Raw genomic sequence first — 14,904 nt, 5'->3', positions numbered from 1 at the left:
CGTGCACTCCCAGGCACACAGTCCTTTTTATCCATGTGCATATATTTCTTCCATAAAACTTAAAGCAAGTGTTTATATTTCTCTCTCCTCAACCTCTTTGTCTTCTCACAACTCATAAGTTGGTCTCCTGGCCAGCGACTGGGTGGGTTCCTCTCACCTCTCTGAGCAGACCTGCCTGGAAGGTGCCGGTGTTCTGGCCCATCACAACCCCGGCAGCTCGAGGGCTGGAGGCTGGGCAGATAATCCTGGGCGACCTATGAGAGCTGGCGAAGGGGAGACAGAGAGCACAGGCTCTGGACTCTCTCGGGCATCCCTGGGCTGGAATCTCGTAGATCCGATGGCTTAATTCATCTGCATAAACAACCAAGTCACTGCAGGCCTCGGGTCAGCGGGAGTGAAGGTCCGAGGGGACTTGGCACTAGTCGGCATCAGCGATGGGTCGAGCTAGTCGCACTAGCCAGCGACTAGTCGCTGGGTCGTCCCAGCGACTGGGAGGGACGTTGCACTAGTCAGCAACGGGCTCAGAAGGGGTCACAGGGTATTTCACCACCATCGTCTGCTCCCGGACTTATCTGAATGCCCTTATAAAAACACATGTTCCCCTCACAGGCTCCGGCACCGTTAGGCCTTGGGGACTCTGCCAGGTGCGCCAGGCAGGTCCCACAGAATCCAGAACGTCACACGGTTCGGTGCGACCCGCTGAGCATGGGCACTCAACCGCCAGGGCTCGATGCCCTCTGGTCAGAGAAGTGGGCCCTCTGGGTGTGCCCACCAGGCTGGGCTTCGGGGGCCCCTCTCCAGGAGGACCCCTCTTTGGGAGCGGAGTCGGGGTGAGCTGACGGAGAGCTGGAATGAGTTATGCTTTGTTTTTATTGGGAATCACAAGAGAAACATTTTTAATAAACCCTTAAATTCCTTCCCATTAATGTGATTTAGATAATTCATAAAGACTGATTTGTTTACATCCACTCAACCTTAGAAAAATTACATTCATGTTTGTTTGTTTGTTTACACCATCAAAGCCAATCATGCCAAACAAGACAGTGAACTAAAATGATTAATGAATGCTCACTAGCTGATGGCTTTAAATAGGCTGTGCTACTGATGTCGGGGTTGATTAGTTCTCCGTCTCTCGCTGATGCTATTAAAAGCTTTGAGCAATTGAGATGAAGCCGTTGAGTCAGATTCCGGGGCGCTGAGCGAGCTTCTACTGGGGTTGACTCTGCTGTGGGGGATTCACACCTGCACAGACATGCAGGGAAAGAGAGCGAGCGAGCGTGGGCCCTCACTGGTGGAGAGGAAGAAGAGGAACCGGGAGGGGTGGTCGGGTGGCATCCATCGCAACTAAGGTAAAGAGGCTTTGTGTGAAATACACGCCCCTTCACCCAAGGAATCCCAGATGGTCTGAGGATGTGGATATTGATCGTTTCTGGCTCAGAACTTCCTAGAACAGGGACAACTAAATGAAGGGGAAGCAAGAGGCTAACACGGTCTCAGGTTTTAGTCGCCCCTCTAAAAGGGCTGCCACAGGGAAACGAAGGCGGTCAGTGGTGGCGGCCACTGTTTTCATTTCCAAGATGAAAGGAGGGGGTGGTACAGGGAGGGCGGGGCGAGCACTGACTGCCCCCGGATGGAATGAGTGTTCGCCGTGCATCCTGCTGGCCCAGAATGCAAGCCATGGTGACCGGGCCAGTTGTTTCGAGGGGAGAATCCAGTCAGAGAACTGCCCCAGAGCTGGAAGGGCAGACCAAGTTCATCCTGGGCTACTGCAGCTGAACTTGGGGAGGTCAAGCTGGTGAAGGCAGCTGTGACTTTAGAAGGACGCACAACGGGGGCATTAAACCATTCCCAATGTCTGCACCTTTAAGATATTATAGTATTGGCCCACATGTCCAAAGGTATTTTAAATGGAAGGGGGAATGCTATTTGCTGGACCAGAATGTTCGGGATATTTCTACTCCACTCCTGTCCGGGTCGTGGGGGCAGGGACCTGCCCTTCCGTCAGAGCTAAGCTGGACAGTCCCATCACTGTCCATGCAGGTGAGCCATCTCTAGGAGGAAGACAGCAAATAATTTGGACCCCTCTATGTAGTTCCGCCTAATGAAAGAAGTAAAGAGAAACATGGTTATTTCCATTCACGTGATGGAGGAAAACTAGTCTATGATTGAAACAGGGAGACCTGAGGGTGTCAGTTTGACCTGAAGTGGGCCCGGGTGGGGGGGGCGGCAGCCAATGTGGAGCGGGGGGGGGGGGGGGGAATCGGCGACTCAGCCCCATGGGACCCCACCTGTTGATCTTCTCGTTCTGAGAGTGCTCGCCGTCGTCAACGGCGCCCAGCGGCAGCATCAGCACCTCCTTCTGGAGAGTATCCTGGAACATCTGCGCGATCGGGATGGTCGACCCGTCCCGGATCATGTCCGGCTCCGTGCCAAACACTGCAACCCGGGAGAGAAAGGCGTCTGAGGAGTGGCAGGGCAAGGCCGCGCTGCACTCGGTGCCGGGAGCGGTCCTCGCTGTCGCGCGGTTTGTGTTCGGAAGTGGACAGTAGCGTCCACAGGAAAACAGCCGTTGCCTTCTTGACAACTGTCTACTTCTAAACGATTTTCCTTAAATAAAGTGTTTGTTTTGAACTAATGTCAGACTTGCAGAAAAGCTACAAAAAGAGTAGAGTCCCCATGGACCCCTCACTCTGCTTCCCTAATGTTGACATCTTATGTGACTGTTGAACAAGTACCACGAAGAGGACATTGAACTTGAAGAAACAGCACTAACTAGACTCTGACCTTCTACGAATGTCACGACTCTTTCCCTTTCCGAGCATCCCGCACCGCGGTTTGCGTGGCTCCTCGGCCCCCTCTGGTCTGTGCCGGTTCTCCAGTCCCTCCCTGTGTGTCACGACCTTTGACCCTCTTGAGGACTGATCGGTTATTTTGTAAACTGTTCCTCCATTTGGGTTTGTCTGTTTTCTCACAGCTGGAAGAGGTCGTGCATTTTTGGCAATACCCCAGATGACACACCGACTTTGATGGCTGTCTCATGAATTAAACATTAGGAAAGTGGGAATGAGATACTTTTGGGTGTTGTAACAAATACGTAAATAAAGGGCTCCTGTTGACGATCTCCTGCGTGTCTCAGGGTGTGCGCTCCGATTTTGGTGAGCCCCGCGAACAGCTTAATGGGCATCCTTGGGTCCAGAAAGAGGCGCATTCGATCCTCCTGGGCTGGAGGACCAGTCGCCAGTGGTGGGGGTGGAGGGAACCCGGGGAGGGCAAACCGGATGAGGACGGGAAACGGCACGTGCTGCTTGGTCTTCACCCACAGAGCAGGGTGTGCGTGCGGACGACACTCACGTGCTCGAGGTCCATCCCACAGACAGACTAGAGGCTGCCGGGCGCTCCTGCGAGAGCGCTTCTGGCCCCTCTCGCCAACCTGGACGTTTCAGTCCCACGCCTCTTCTCAGCGGGCAGCACAGTGGCCTCCTCACTGCTCCTCCTCTTTTCTTCTGCCCCACGTCCCACTGGTGAGATGCCGCCACACTGTGGGGCCATGCGGATGGCAGCCCAGAGGGTCGCTCCCAGACTTGGGCTCGTCCTCCTATTTCTCACGTGTGCCCTCAGACAGAGAACCTCCACAGAGACTGAGTCCTCCCTGGGGTCTGGACCTCAGGTCCCAGCCCTGCTGGCCCCGGGCTGTGGCCTGCGGCCACATCTCTAATGCAGGAGCCCCTCCTTATCCGCGGTTTCACTTCCGCACAGCAGGGGTGACGCAGCGTGCGATGTCGGAAAGCAGGAGAACACACTCATGAGGGTGTGCAGGGAGCCGGGCAAACACACTCATGAGAGGGTGCGTAAGGAACCCCACTCAGGCCACACTCGGCAAGGCAGCCGACACCCAAGTCCTCCCGCCCTGGGGAGCCAGTCCTCTGTCCCCAACTCGAGATACCCTAAGTCCCACCTATTTCGATGGCTCTTTTTGCTGCAAGGTACTGACTGTCCTTCATGTCTGCGATCCACGGACGCAGCCCCAGCACCATGGACACGGCCATCTGGTTGGAACTATTTCTTTCGGAGAAGATGCGCTGGAGATGCTGCTTCACCTGCAAGGCGGCATTTCCAACTGTCAGAGGACATTTCAAGCCACTCCCCCAGCCAATGAGCACAGTTTCCCACTGTGGAGCACTGAAGCCACAGCAACAGATCCAAGGGTCAGGCGCAGTTCTGCCAGAGGGTGGCCCACGGAGAGCAGGGCTCCAGGGCACTGTCACCCCCCCCCCATCACCGGCCCCACCCCTACCACCGACCACAGTGTCCAACTGGTTAGGGATTTCGGCAGCCATGAAACTTGAGTGACTTCACGGATAGCACGACTCATGCAGCTAGCACGAATGTTGAGGGACTACGAACCCTAACACAAGTACAGCTTCTCACTGAGAAGACCCCCATCTTCAGGCGTACTGGCCCTTTGGGGTGTTGCGAGAGCAGCCCCGAGCCAAGCTGGGAAGGGGCCTCACCACCAGCCTCTCTTTGCCCCTGGCTCCGGCCCCCTTAGCACTGTGGAAACCACCCCCCACCCCGGGAAGAACTCCGGACTCGGAGATGTTTCTTCCATTCTTCAACAAACTTCTATGCAACACCTGTTCTATGCAACACCTGTTCTATGCAACGCCTGTGGCGAGAACTGGTCCAGGTCTGGTTGCACAGGGGACAGCCATGAGCACGGGGGTGGGGGGCGCCCTCAGGGAGTGCGTGTGGTGAGAAAGGGGGAGGACGGGCGTGGGGGAGGGGGAGGGTATCTCAGAATGTAATTTTGGCTTCAAAGATGGTAGCAGGGCAGTGGGGCCTAGAGGGTTGGGACTGGGGAGTGTCTCTTCAGCTCATTCATCCAGAGATTCCTCCGTGTTAACCTTGGGGCAACGTGACAATGACAGGTGAGGGATTTGGGCGTGTAACTCCTTCCGACAACACTTTCACCGATGGCTCCTGTGTTCACTTTGGACGTGTGGACAAACTGACCAGTGGCGCCTGGCACTGCCTGGCTCGCTCCAGCGCAGGCCGGCAGCATCTTCATCTGCGTGCGAGACCAGTCTTGCTGCCATGGCTCCCCTAACCTTTTACATTTTCCACCTCCGCATGGCTATCCGACTACTGTAACTGTACATCACCAAGAAAAGAGACTTTGACTGAACAAAAACTATGCTGAGCTTTGACATTTGTCCCGGTCCCTTCTGTCCTGGAACAGAATGGTCCTGCAATGGCAGCCAGGGAGCCGGGGGTGGCGACCCTCCGAAAGGCGCAGCCGGGCCACCGGGCAGCAGCCCGCTTACCTGTCTCTCCACCACAGGCACCTCCATGTGGGGGACCAGCCGGATGGAGAACTTGCCTGTGACTTGGCCAGGGATGACGGTTTTTGTCCCAGGCGCAGCAAACGCACCCTCAATCCCGTGGATGGACAGAGACGGATACCGCCACAGGTGCATGAGAATCTCCTCCTGGATTAAAGTAAAGCTTTGTACTATGTACAGACATGGTCGATGGGAAGTACTCGATTGCAATGCTCACGTCACCGATTTCCGTGCGTCCGCGACACCATTCCTGAAGAGTTAATTATCACCCTGCATGGCACTGTCTGGACTAATCATAAAAGGGACCTTTTCCCTTGGGACATGAGGTCCTGGGTACTGTCACCAGTCCAGGCCACAGCCATGAACAAGGGTCCACGTCACCTGAGCTGCGCAGTTCCCACTTAATAGCTGGCAGGGGACCTTTCAGAAACGAGTTCGGTGACAGAGCTCCATCCCTAACCAGCACGATGACAACCCGCAGGCAGTGCAGCCCGAGGGTCGGACTCAGAAGGCGTGCAAGCTCCCCGCAGACATCCAACCCTGTTCCCCCTCGCCGGGGCCACGCAGAGCCCGTCTGGGGAAGCAGGCAACGCTACCCCTCGGTCCAGCACACACCACCCCGGCCCACCCCCAGCATTTCCCCAGGGAGCAGCCAGCGGCGGGCACAAAGAGGGAAGCAGCAGTGACGAAAGGCAGAGGAGAAAGTCTGAACTTCCCTTACCCACACTTTCGGCCCTGGGTTTGCTGGCCGCACTGAGGCGGCGAGACCACCATTCACAGAGAGGCCCAGAGCTTGGGGTTTCGTCTGGGAGAATGGACAGGGGCAGGGGTCTAGAAGCCTCACTCTTTAAATAGACAGGAGCCCAGCCAGTGTGGCACTGAGCATGGCAAGCTGCCTAGGGAAGGCAGGCTAGGAGAGCGGGCTTCCCCGAGGGGCCTGGTGGGTCTAGACCAGGGAACGCAGCCCTGAGGTGGGAACCGGCCTCCCTTGGGCTCCCAGCTGCCTCAGCTCTAAGCTGTGGGGTCAGCCGCTCACAGAAAGCGAGGTGCTGGGAGCAGCAACTTCCATGTCACCCCTTTCCCGCACCATCAACCCGTGCCCTACCTTGGTGTCAAACAGGAACTTCTTAACCTGGGCGCTGTGCCAGAACTCTGCAAGGTCCAGGTTGGTGGCTGCGTACAGCTGTCTCTCCTCCTCTGTGACAGGAGCCACATGGTCATAGATGCCAGGGACCAGGATGCGGCCGGAGGCGTCGGTGAGGCTCCCTGCGGGCACACACAGGGAGCAAGGCCGTGCTGGCAAACACTGCGTTATGGACGGGCTCTTTGGTTTGCTTCGAAGTAAAGAAAGTGAAACCCTGTGCTCTGCACTCCATTTGGGACCGGACCCGACTTTCCTGGCAGAGTCCTAGGCCCTTGTGAGGTTAGATGGGGTTCTCTGCCTGAGGGACAGACACCGCGCAGTGTGGACGGATGGCAAGCAGCAACCCTGCGGGGGGCTGAGGTGAGATGTAAGGGCAAGGAGATGCCGTTCCCAGGGAAGAGGTCAGCTCCGGTCAAATGCAGCCCTGGCCTCCCCCACTCCGTGCATATGTGTAAAGTTGTGTGCACTCAAACACGCACCCATGCACACACATGCACGCACATGTGCACAGCCAGCACTCTGCAGCAGGTCAGAGGCAGGGGCGGCTTCCCAGAGCCTCTGCACCAGCTGGGGCCACGGCGCCACGGAGAAAGGAAGCCACGTGGCGCCGGTCCATTTGGCACCATGTCTGAGTGCCTCTCCGGAAGCCTCCCGGGCCCACGCCATCATCTGTGTGCGGCCCCGTGTGCCACAGTGTGCAGAGAAATGGGCAAATCAGGAAGCGCTGATTGAAGCGCCCATGGACTTCAGAAAGAAGTGACATGGACTTAAGAAGCCCAAGGAGTGTTTAGCCGAGGGACAGAGCTGAGGATGCGCCTTTTCTTCCACCTCCATCCTGGGTGGGCTTGGAAACGGGGGGAGCAGATACGCACGGGGTCAGACAGAACCATGTGCCAGTGAGTCCCAGGTGTTTGAAAAGTGAAAGGAAGTGACACGTTACCGAGGAGAGCCACCAAGTCGGCCATCGGCTCACTAAGGATGCCGCCAAAGGTCCCTGAATGGAAATCCTGATCTCTGCACTTCACCTGGAAGACAGGTGAACAGGAAGATAGGTGCTTAGCACCGCTGACGGCTTTCACACGGTGGGAAACACACCCCAGCCGCCTCTCTCAGGACTCAGCCTGAAGGACTCAGCCTGACGTCCCTGCTCCGGCTGTCTGGCCACGTGACCTGGAGCACCTGCGCCTCCTGTCTCCATTCCTCATGCATCCTGGGTTCCCGGAACGGACTTCAGCCACCACCTTCTCCACAAACACACTCTACCCAAGGCCACTCTTGGTTTCACCCCCGTCTGTTGCTCACCCTCCTTCCGGAAAAATTGTCCTTCTAGAAAGTTCCTCCTCTGCATGGTTTTTACCAGCAGGACAATTCTATGTCCTTGAAAAGCTTCTTCCCCGTCTCCCAGCCCACAGCCCATTTGGATGTGTCCTCCGGCTGCACTCGGAGCTCTGAGAACCGCTCACAGGGTTCCCTGCACAGCCCTCGCTCGCCCCCACTCGCCCCCACGCATCCCCGCAGGCCCGGCGGGCCCCGTGTGCTCCCTGTTCCTGAATCCATGCCTAGAGGTCAACTCAACATCTCCCACGCTGGCTTTCTACCAACCTGCTCATTTCCAAAACATGGACCCCCGTCCTGCTAATCTGTCACCTCACAGTGACCTCGGACCCCTCCTAGGCACACGGCGTCCAGTCTGCTGCCCAGGTCCAACAAGGTCTGTCATCGCCTCCCATCTTTCTGGCCCTGCTGGTCTTTCCCGGCCCCACCCATGTTCAAGGTGCGGCCAGGTGAGCAGGCCCCTCGTCTTCCATCCCAGACGGCAGATGTGCAGGCAGCCCCGTGGAGCCAGGACTGTTCCCCTCACTAACCCCAAGCCTCTGGGAGCAGCCCCGCACCCCCAGGGCCATGGCTCCTGCCTCAGAACATCACCACTGCAGGCCCTAAACCTGGCCTGTGACTCACAGGCCAGTGGAATCCTCTTTACAGAACAACGTGCGAAGCACAACCGCTCAGAGCGTGGGAACTTCACACACACCCCCACTCCCAAAACCTCCTCTGTGCACCAGGCCAAACGCCCGGGAGAACTCCCTGCTCTCCCAGAGCCCCGCGTCCCTGGCCCTGCGAGAGCCCAGGCCGTCTCCCGCCTGCGCACCAACCACCATGGTGGCCGGCAGATACCTCCACTGTGAAGTAGCTGTTCCCTCGAGTTCCATAAATGAGTGCCGGCTTCTGGCTCAGCCACAGGTTGTCGGAAATCACGATGCAGTCCACACTGGAAAAGAAGCCGTCCTTTTCTCTCTTGACAAGTTCCTCCAGGGCCACAGACCCAACTTCTTCCATGCCTTCAAGGACGAACTTGACGTTCACAGGGAGATCCTGGATTAACAAAGGAACAAACTGTTCTGGCAACACACAGCACAGCTCACCCGTGCACCTCGTGAGACCCGGGACGAGAGTGTACCTAACATAAACACGGTCGACTTTTATACGCATTCAGTGTGAGGGTCATTCGCATTCCCAGCACCTCTGCTTGTGGCAAAGGAGTTTGAACTCAGCTTGGGAAGGAGAATTCAAGGTCAGGCCCAGTGTATTCACTCCAGAGTGGCCATCGATTTAATGTCGATATAGGATTTGGGGAAGGATTTCCTTGAACACCCACGCCACAGAGCCGACACTCTGTCTTCCTTCTCCCCAAAAGGAGAAAGGTTACTCAATTACTAATCTCCTTTCTGTCCTCACAATGCTGAGCATGATAAATGAGAACTCTTTCCTTTGAAAGACTATCTAATGTTTAAGCCTCGGGATAATTTTTATTTCAAGTATCTGTTATTTTTCAACTACGAGTTCAGTCAGCCTTTTAACTTATTCAAAGGCTTTGATCATGCAGCAAAAATGGATCTTTTCCCCGGTTAATATTAGGGCACGGAATAGTGCCTTTAAAATTTTTACAGTGTGCCTCTCCCCCCATTTGGTTTTGATCTCATTGTACCTCTATAATTTATAACTTTGTATCTCTGCGAGGCCCATGAAAAGGGGAGGTCAAAGACCTCTTCCTGGAGCAGAAGATACCTAGGGGACTTTACAAGGGATGCTAAGCAGACAAACGGCAGCCCAAACTTACTAATTAGGGCTAATGAGCGGGATCGAATCGCCAAAGATTAACAAAGGCAGGCTGAGTGGGGGATTATGTGTTAGAAAGTGTGACCTTGGGCGTGTGCGGATAATGGCTTGCTCAAATGTATCACTTGCCTACATTTCTACGCGTCTTAGGAAGTCCAGCTACAGTTCGGAAATCTTAATATTTGAGAGCTCTTTATTCACATTCAACTAGCAAACAATGACTGAGAAGTAGTTGGAAAGCCTAAGAGTTTTCTGGCAAAATGTGATTCATAAAATACAAGCCAGCGGCTACTAGGTGTTGGAGGAGGAAGAGAGACCAGTGGGCAGGCCTGGGTTTTGGTCTCTGCCCCGCCCTGGCCACCCCGGGGGCCTGGACATGCTACTTCACTGCCGGGCAGCTCGCTGGTCTCTCTGCGGCACGGGCACTGGCACTTGCTCTGGCTCTTGGTGAGAGCGTCTGGTGAGGGGACCCGCGGTTAGAGGCCTGGGCACTAGGAAGAGAGGATGGAAGGGGGGGGGGGCACCAGAAGGGAGAAACCAGCGCTCGGTGGGCACAGGAGCCCCTTGACCGTGCTCCGCCCTTCACCCCGCTGGGCCCCCGGAGGTGGAAACGCCATTCCTACTGCCCAGGTGAGGGAAAGGGGGCTTAGAGAGAATTAACTGACTGGTCCATGGGCAGAGAATATGTCTTCTGTTTCGTCTGTAATTATGCACATTTCAGAGTTGAAATGTAAAAAGCAAAGCAGATTTTGCCCTTCATATAGGACTTCCTTATAAATATTGCTTTGCTTCTCTTAAGAAGGGGGAAAAGCAAAGGGGGAAAAACAAAGAAAGAAGGAGAGGGAGAGAAACCACCTGAAACGCCTGGGGCTGGCTTGTTTGATGTGAGCGCCCAGCAGATAAGGCGGTAGCAGCCAGGTGGCCCAAAGCCCACCAGACTCAGCAAGCCCGTCTTCCTCCATGTGAGGGGGCGGCTGAGCCGAGGGCAGCACAGCCCTCCTATGCTTGTGTCGTAGGAGAACATAAACTCACCAAGGGGAAGCCCCTGGCACACGATGAAATGTCCTCCAAGGAGGGGCATCGCCACGTCAGGCCCTGTGCCAAGGGGTGGGGCTGAGGGGCCTGGGCTGGGTCTGCACCCAGAGCCGGGCCCCTGCTGCCCTGCTTGTGCCCACAAGAGGCTGGGTGGGGACAAGCCCGGAATGTGGCCTTGAACCCCAGTCTCCAGTCTCCAGGAGCAAAGGTGCTGTGAGCCAACGGAGCCGTGTAAGGGAGAAGGTCACAAGCTCCCTGTGCTGAGGGTTGGCCCCACAAGACCCATGGACGGGAGCTGAGGGCCCCCGCCTCAAGCTCACTGACTGGATGGGCTACTTCTGTGTGAAGCGGAAGTCTGCTGTCCAATAAACGCAGCGTCAGAAAGCAGCCACCCAGCCCAACCCCCTCCCTTGGACGGAGCAAGACCCGAGGCCCAGAGTCTGCTGCCTGCCTGGGGCCCCACCACCAGACCGAAACCTCCCTTCGGAGTCCGTCACACACATCGGGAGAGGGGAGGGAGGCATGAGGCGGGACCATCCTTGGGAGAGTGACACATTGGCGGGTTGGAGACCCTAACCTGGGCCTGCCAGCGTGGTCCTCCGGTGGTCCGAGGGAAGGAGCCCTGCCCAAAGCAGCACCCCAACCTTTCCACACCCTGTATGGGATGTCTGTTGAAAATCACGTTTCACAAGAGCAGAGACCTGAAGATTCAGACAGAATGTCCCCTGCCAGGGGTCTCTATCTTTGTAGTTGTTAAAGCGGTTAATGTACTTTTAAAGTGCACATCTGTCTCTACCAATAAAATCAAACCTTGTGGTAAGAAAGGGGGAGATAAAAGAAAAAGAAGACAAGCTAAAATAAGATAAGGGGGGGAAAGGCAGGTCCCAGGAGAGAGGAGCTCCCGCCCCGTCTCCTGCTGTTTGTGGTTTCTCGGCGTGGCCAGCAGCACAGGCTCCGGGCACCGTGCCTGCCCCAGCCCAGCTGGGTGGCCCCGGGCAGTTCCCTGACCTTGGCAGCCTCACTCTCCTCAGCTGTACAGTGGGTGTGCTTGTAAGAACACACATCTCCCAAGACCACTGGGGAGAGGGGAAGACATAATTCAGGTGGCAGCTTGCAGCACAGCGCGCAACTCAAAGCACCACCACCGCTACCATCATCACCATCGTCATCATCCCCATCATCGTCCCCTTGGTCCTCGGCAGTGCCGTGGTCATAGTCAGCGCCCTCCCCCTCAGACACCACCAGGCACCCACTTCCTCCAGGGCCCCGAACGCGCTCACGGCGTTGATCCAGGCCAAGACGGGGCCTTTGTTGTCTGTGGCTCCTCGTCCATACAGTTTCCCTGGAAAACAGGGGAAGCCTTTTCAGAACGGCCGGGAGACCTTGGCCAAGTCGAGTGACTTCCAATCAAAGGTCGTTCTATGGGTCACCACGCTAACACCGCCTTATCCTTCCAGGTGCAAATCCGGCTCTGAAATCCCAAAGCACAGTTTGTTGAGCGAAAATGGCATGGCTGCCATTGGCCATGGTCAGAAAACGCATGCTCATGTGAAACACACGGAGCCATTTGGCCTGAAGAGTAATTAGCTATTTTCTCCAAGTTCATGGAACAGGATCTGAGAGGGTTTGTCACCAAATGCCACGGAACCTAGCCCTTCGTTCAGAAACTTCACAACTCGCAAAAGGTCGAAGAGAGGGCGTCAGCATCTCCATGAATCTGTCTCCTCCTTTTCTTTAAAAAGTATCACATAGCCCTGGCTGGTGTAGCTCAGTGGATTGAGCACAAGCCTGCGAACCAGAGGATCGCAGTTCGATTCCCAGTCAGGGCACATGCCCGGGTTGCAGGCTGGTTCCCTGCAGGCCATTTCCCAGCAGGGGAAGCACAAAAGGTAACCATACATTGATGTTTCTCTCCCTCTCTCCTCCCCCTCTAAAGATAAATAAATAAATAAAATCTTTTTTTAAAAAAGCATCACATTTGGTATTTTCAGAAAGAAAATGTGTGACCGAGATGACTGTCCTCCTGGGGTCTGTCAGAGCCCTCCATAACCCAGGGCTCTGTCCTGGGGTGCTACTTCACCCGATGGCCCACAGGGCTGGGCCTCTGTCACACAGGCAAGAAAACAGGCCTCGGTGGACAAGCTTGGAGAAGATGGAGACCATGAGAATGGCTTTTTTGTGGTTGCCTCTCACACACGCCCCGACCCAACCAGGGACTGAACCCACAGCCCAGACATGTGGAGCCAAAGGGTGCGTGCGACCTTTTGGTTTGCAGGAAGCTGCCCCAGTGACCAGGCCACAGTGGTCAGGGTGTGTCTTGTTCATTCTTGACGACAGGTTAAGACCTGAGGCAGGGACGGGAGGCGCCTCTGGAGCCTGAAGGCCCCGTGAGCAGCCCCGCGTCTGCAGGAGCACCTGCCCTGGGCGGTGCCCACCACTCACCATCCACCTCCGTCAGCACGAACGGGGCGGTGAGCCAGCCATCGGCCTGTGCGGCGGGCTGCACGTCCAGGTGGCCGTAGAAGCACACGGTGGGCTTCTTCGGCTCCTTCCCCAGCTCGGCCAGGATGACGGGGGGGATCGGCAGAGTCTGACCATCAGGCAGCTGCAGAGCGAAAAAAGGTGCCCCCCCCCTTTTTTTTCAATAAAGGCTGCTTTTAGTTCTTCCGGAAACCCCAAAGCCACGACATTGGGAGTCCTGTTTCTACCCCTCGGTCCTCGTAGAGCCCACTTAACTTTCTGACCAGCAGTTACCCGGCTCTCAGGGGGGCACCACGAGATGCTGGCAGCCGACACACAAAGCACTTCTGCAGACACGGGCGGAGGGCTCTGAACTGGGCTGGGCAGGGCTGGGAAACCACTGGGAGACACCCCGTGTTGACCCAGGCAGTGCTGGGTGCCAGGGTTTAAGGTCGCCCTGGGTGACCGAGTGGCAGCGACCCGATGAGAGGCTGGGTCATTCGAGAAAGATGCCTTGGGGCTTCAGGGAGACAGCGGCGTGGGAGCCGTGCCAAGCCTGTGTGCGGGTGTGAACATCATAGGGCCTCTCTGGAATGAGCTGCCCTCGCCCACCCCCTCCCCTCACACTGTCCACTAAGTCCTCACAGGAGGGAGAGGTCAGCACCAGGGCCTCCTGTGGGACCAGGAAGAACCCTGCATCTGACCGCAGACTGAGGTCACTAGGCATGTTTTCGTGGAGGCTCAGGGCACGCCCCAGCCCGACCCCAGCAAGGAGCAGAGAGGACCATGCACAGGGAGGTGTCCGAGGCAAGGGGCTGCCAGCACCTGCTGAGAGCCCAAGTCCACGAGGTCCACGCGGGCGCCCAGGCGCCGGAGCACTGCCGCGGCCAGGGCCATCATTCTGAGCAGCTCTTGTCTGAGGCAGGGCACAGGCTGAACCGAGTCACTCTCAATGGCCACCCACTCCTTGAGTGTCTGTGAGGCAAGGGGACAGGGCGATGAGCAGACGCAAGTCACCGGGACAAGCTATTTTGACACCGAGTGTGCCGGAGCCCTGCACCTAAAGCTGCTGCTCGTGGGAGGCACTGCTCTGGGGTGGTGTCTGTGGGGGCGGGTTTTGGCTGTGTTTGGGGGTGCAGAGGACCTCAGCAAGAGCCCTGTCCGAGCTGCCACTCAAGCGACATCCCTAGGTCAGAGGTGCTGAAAAGGAACTGAGTGTCCCTTTCAGGAGGGATGGCTGGGAAGGCTCTCGCCCCTAAATCTAATGAACAGTAACTATTTTAATACAACGAGGAATCACAGGCAGGTTACATGGAATGAAGCTGTCGGGCAAAACACCACATCTCCCACCAACCAGCCATTCACCCTGACCCCAGAGGGATCGCACGCTAGGGACCACCGTGTGGTCTCCCTGACCTGCACAAATTCGTCCTGATGGAGGTCGATGTACCGGAAGAGCTTCTGGACCAGCCCCGTGGGCGGTGAGGGGGGCGAGGACATGCCTCCCAGGAGCAGCAGCAGCGGCAGAGTCGGGAGAGGTGCAACCTGTGAGCAAGCCAGCAAGCGACAGGGGCGGAATCAGAGTAGGCGCTGGGGTTTGGACTTGGACCCTGCAAAGACTCGGAGAAAGTCGCTTCTCCAACAGCCACTCGGCCGAAATAACAGAAGGCGTTTGACCTGGAAGTCTCGCCGGTGCTCCCTTTCCCCAGACGCTCCGTTTTCAGGCCTTGAGCACTGCGATGGGTCAGGAACAGACCTTTGTCCCTTTGTTCTTGTGACAGTCTTGCCTGTCAGTCACTTCCCTCT

At 56.6% G+C, this 14,904-nt stretch overlaps 1 protein-coding gene across 2 annotated transcripts; it reads right to left on the bottom strand.

Moving 5' to 3' along the window:
• Positions 1-852: 852 nt before the first annotated feature.
• CNDP1 (carnosine dipeptidase 1) lies at positions 853-14,643 on the bottom strand. 2 transcript variants are annotated; one of them, XM_037035882.1, is made up of 11 exons: positions 14,515-14,643; positions 13,924-14,073; positions 13,081-13,243; positions 11,892-11,980; positions 8,662-8,859; positions 7,427-7,511; positions 6,448-6,608; positions 5,325-5,489; positions 3,956-4,097; positions 2,289-2,436; positions 853-2,098 (listed from the first exon to the last, which is right to left on the bottom strand). In XM_037035882.1, the coding sequence occupies exons 1-11, from the start codon at positions 14,596-14,598 to the stop codon at positions 2,026-2,028; spliced, it is 1,458 nt and encodes a 485-aa protein (XP_036891777.1). In that variant the 5' UTR covers positions 14,599-14,643; the 3' UTR covers positions 853-2,025. The 2 variants fall into 2 exon arrangements, with proteins under 2 accessions (XP_036891777.1, XP_036891786.1); XM_037035891.1 differs by lacking the exon at positions 2,289-2,436.
• Between the last annotated feature and the right edge of the window lie 261 nt (positions 14,644-14,904).

The sequence above is a fragment of the Sturnira hondurensis genome, unplaced genomic scaffold (assembly GCF_014824575.4).
Source record: "Sturnira hondurensis isolate 20B ecotype Veracruz unplaced genomic scaffold, ASM1482457v3 Scaffold0001872, whole genome shotgun sequence".
NCBI lineage: Eukaryota > Metazoa > Chordata > Mammalia > Chiroptera > Phyllostomidae > Sturnira > Sturnira hondurensis.
The sequence above is the reverse complement of the archived record's forward strand: the minus strand, read 5'-3'. Positions and strand labels throughout refer to the sequence as shown.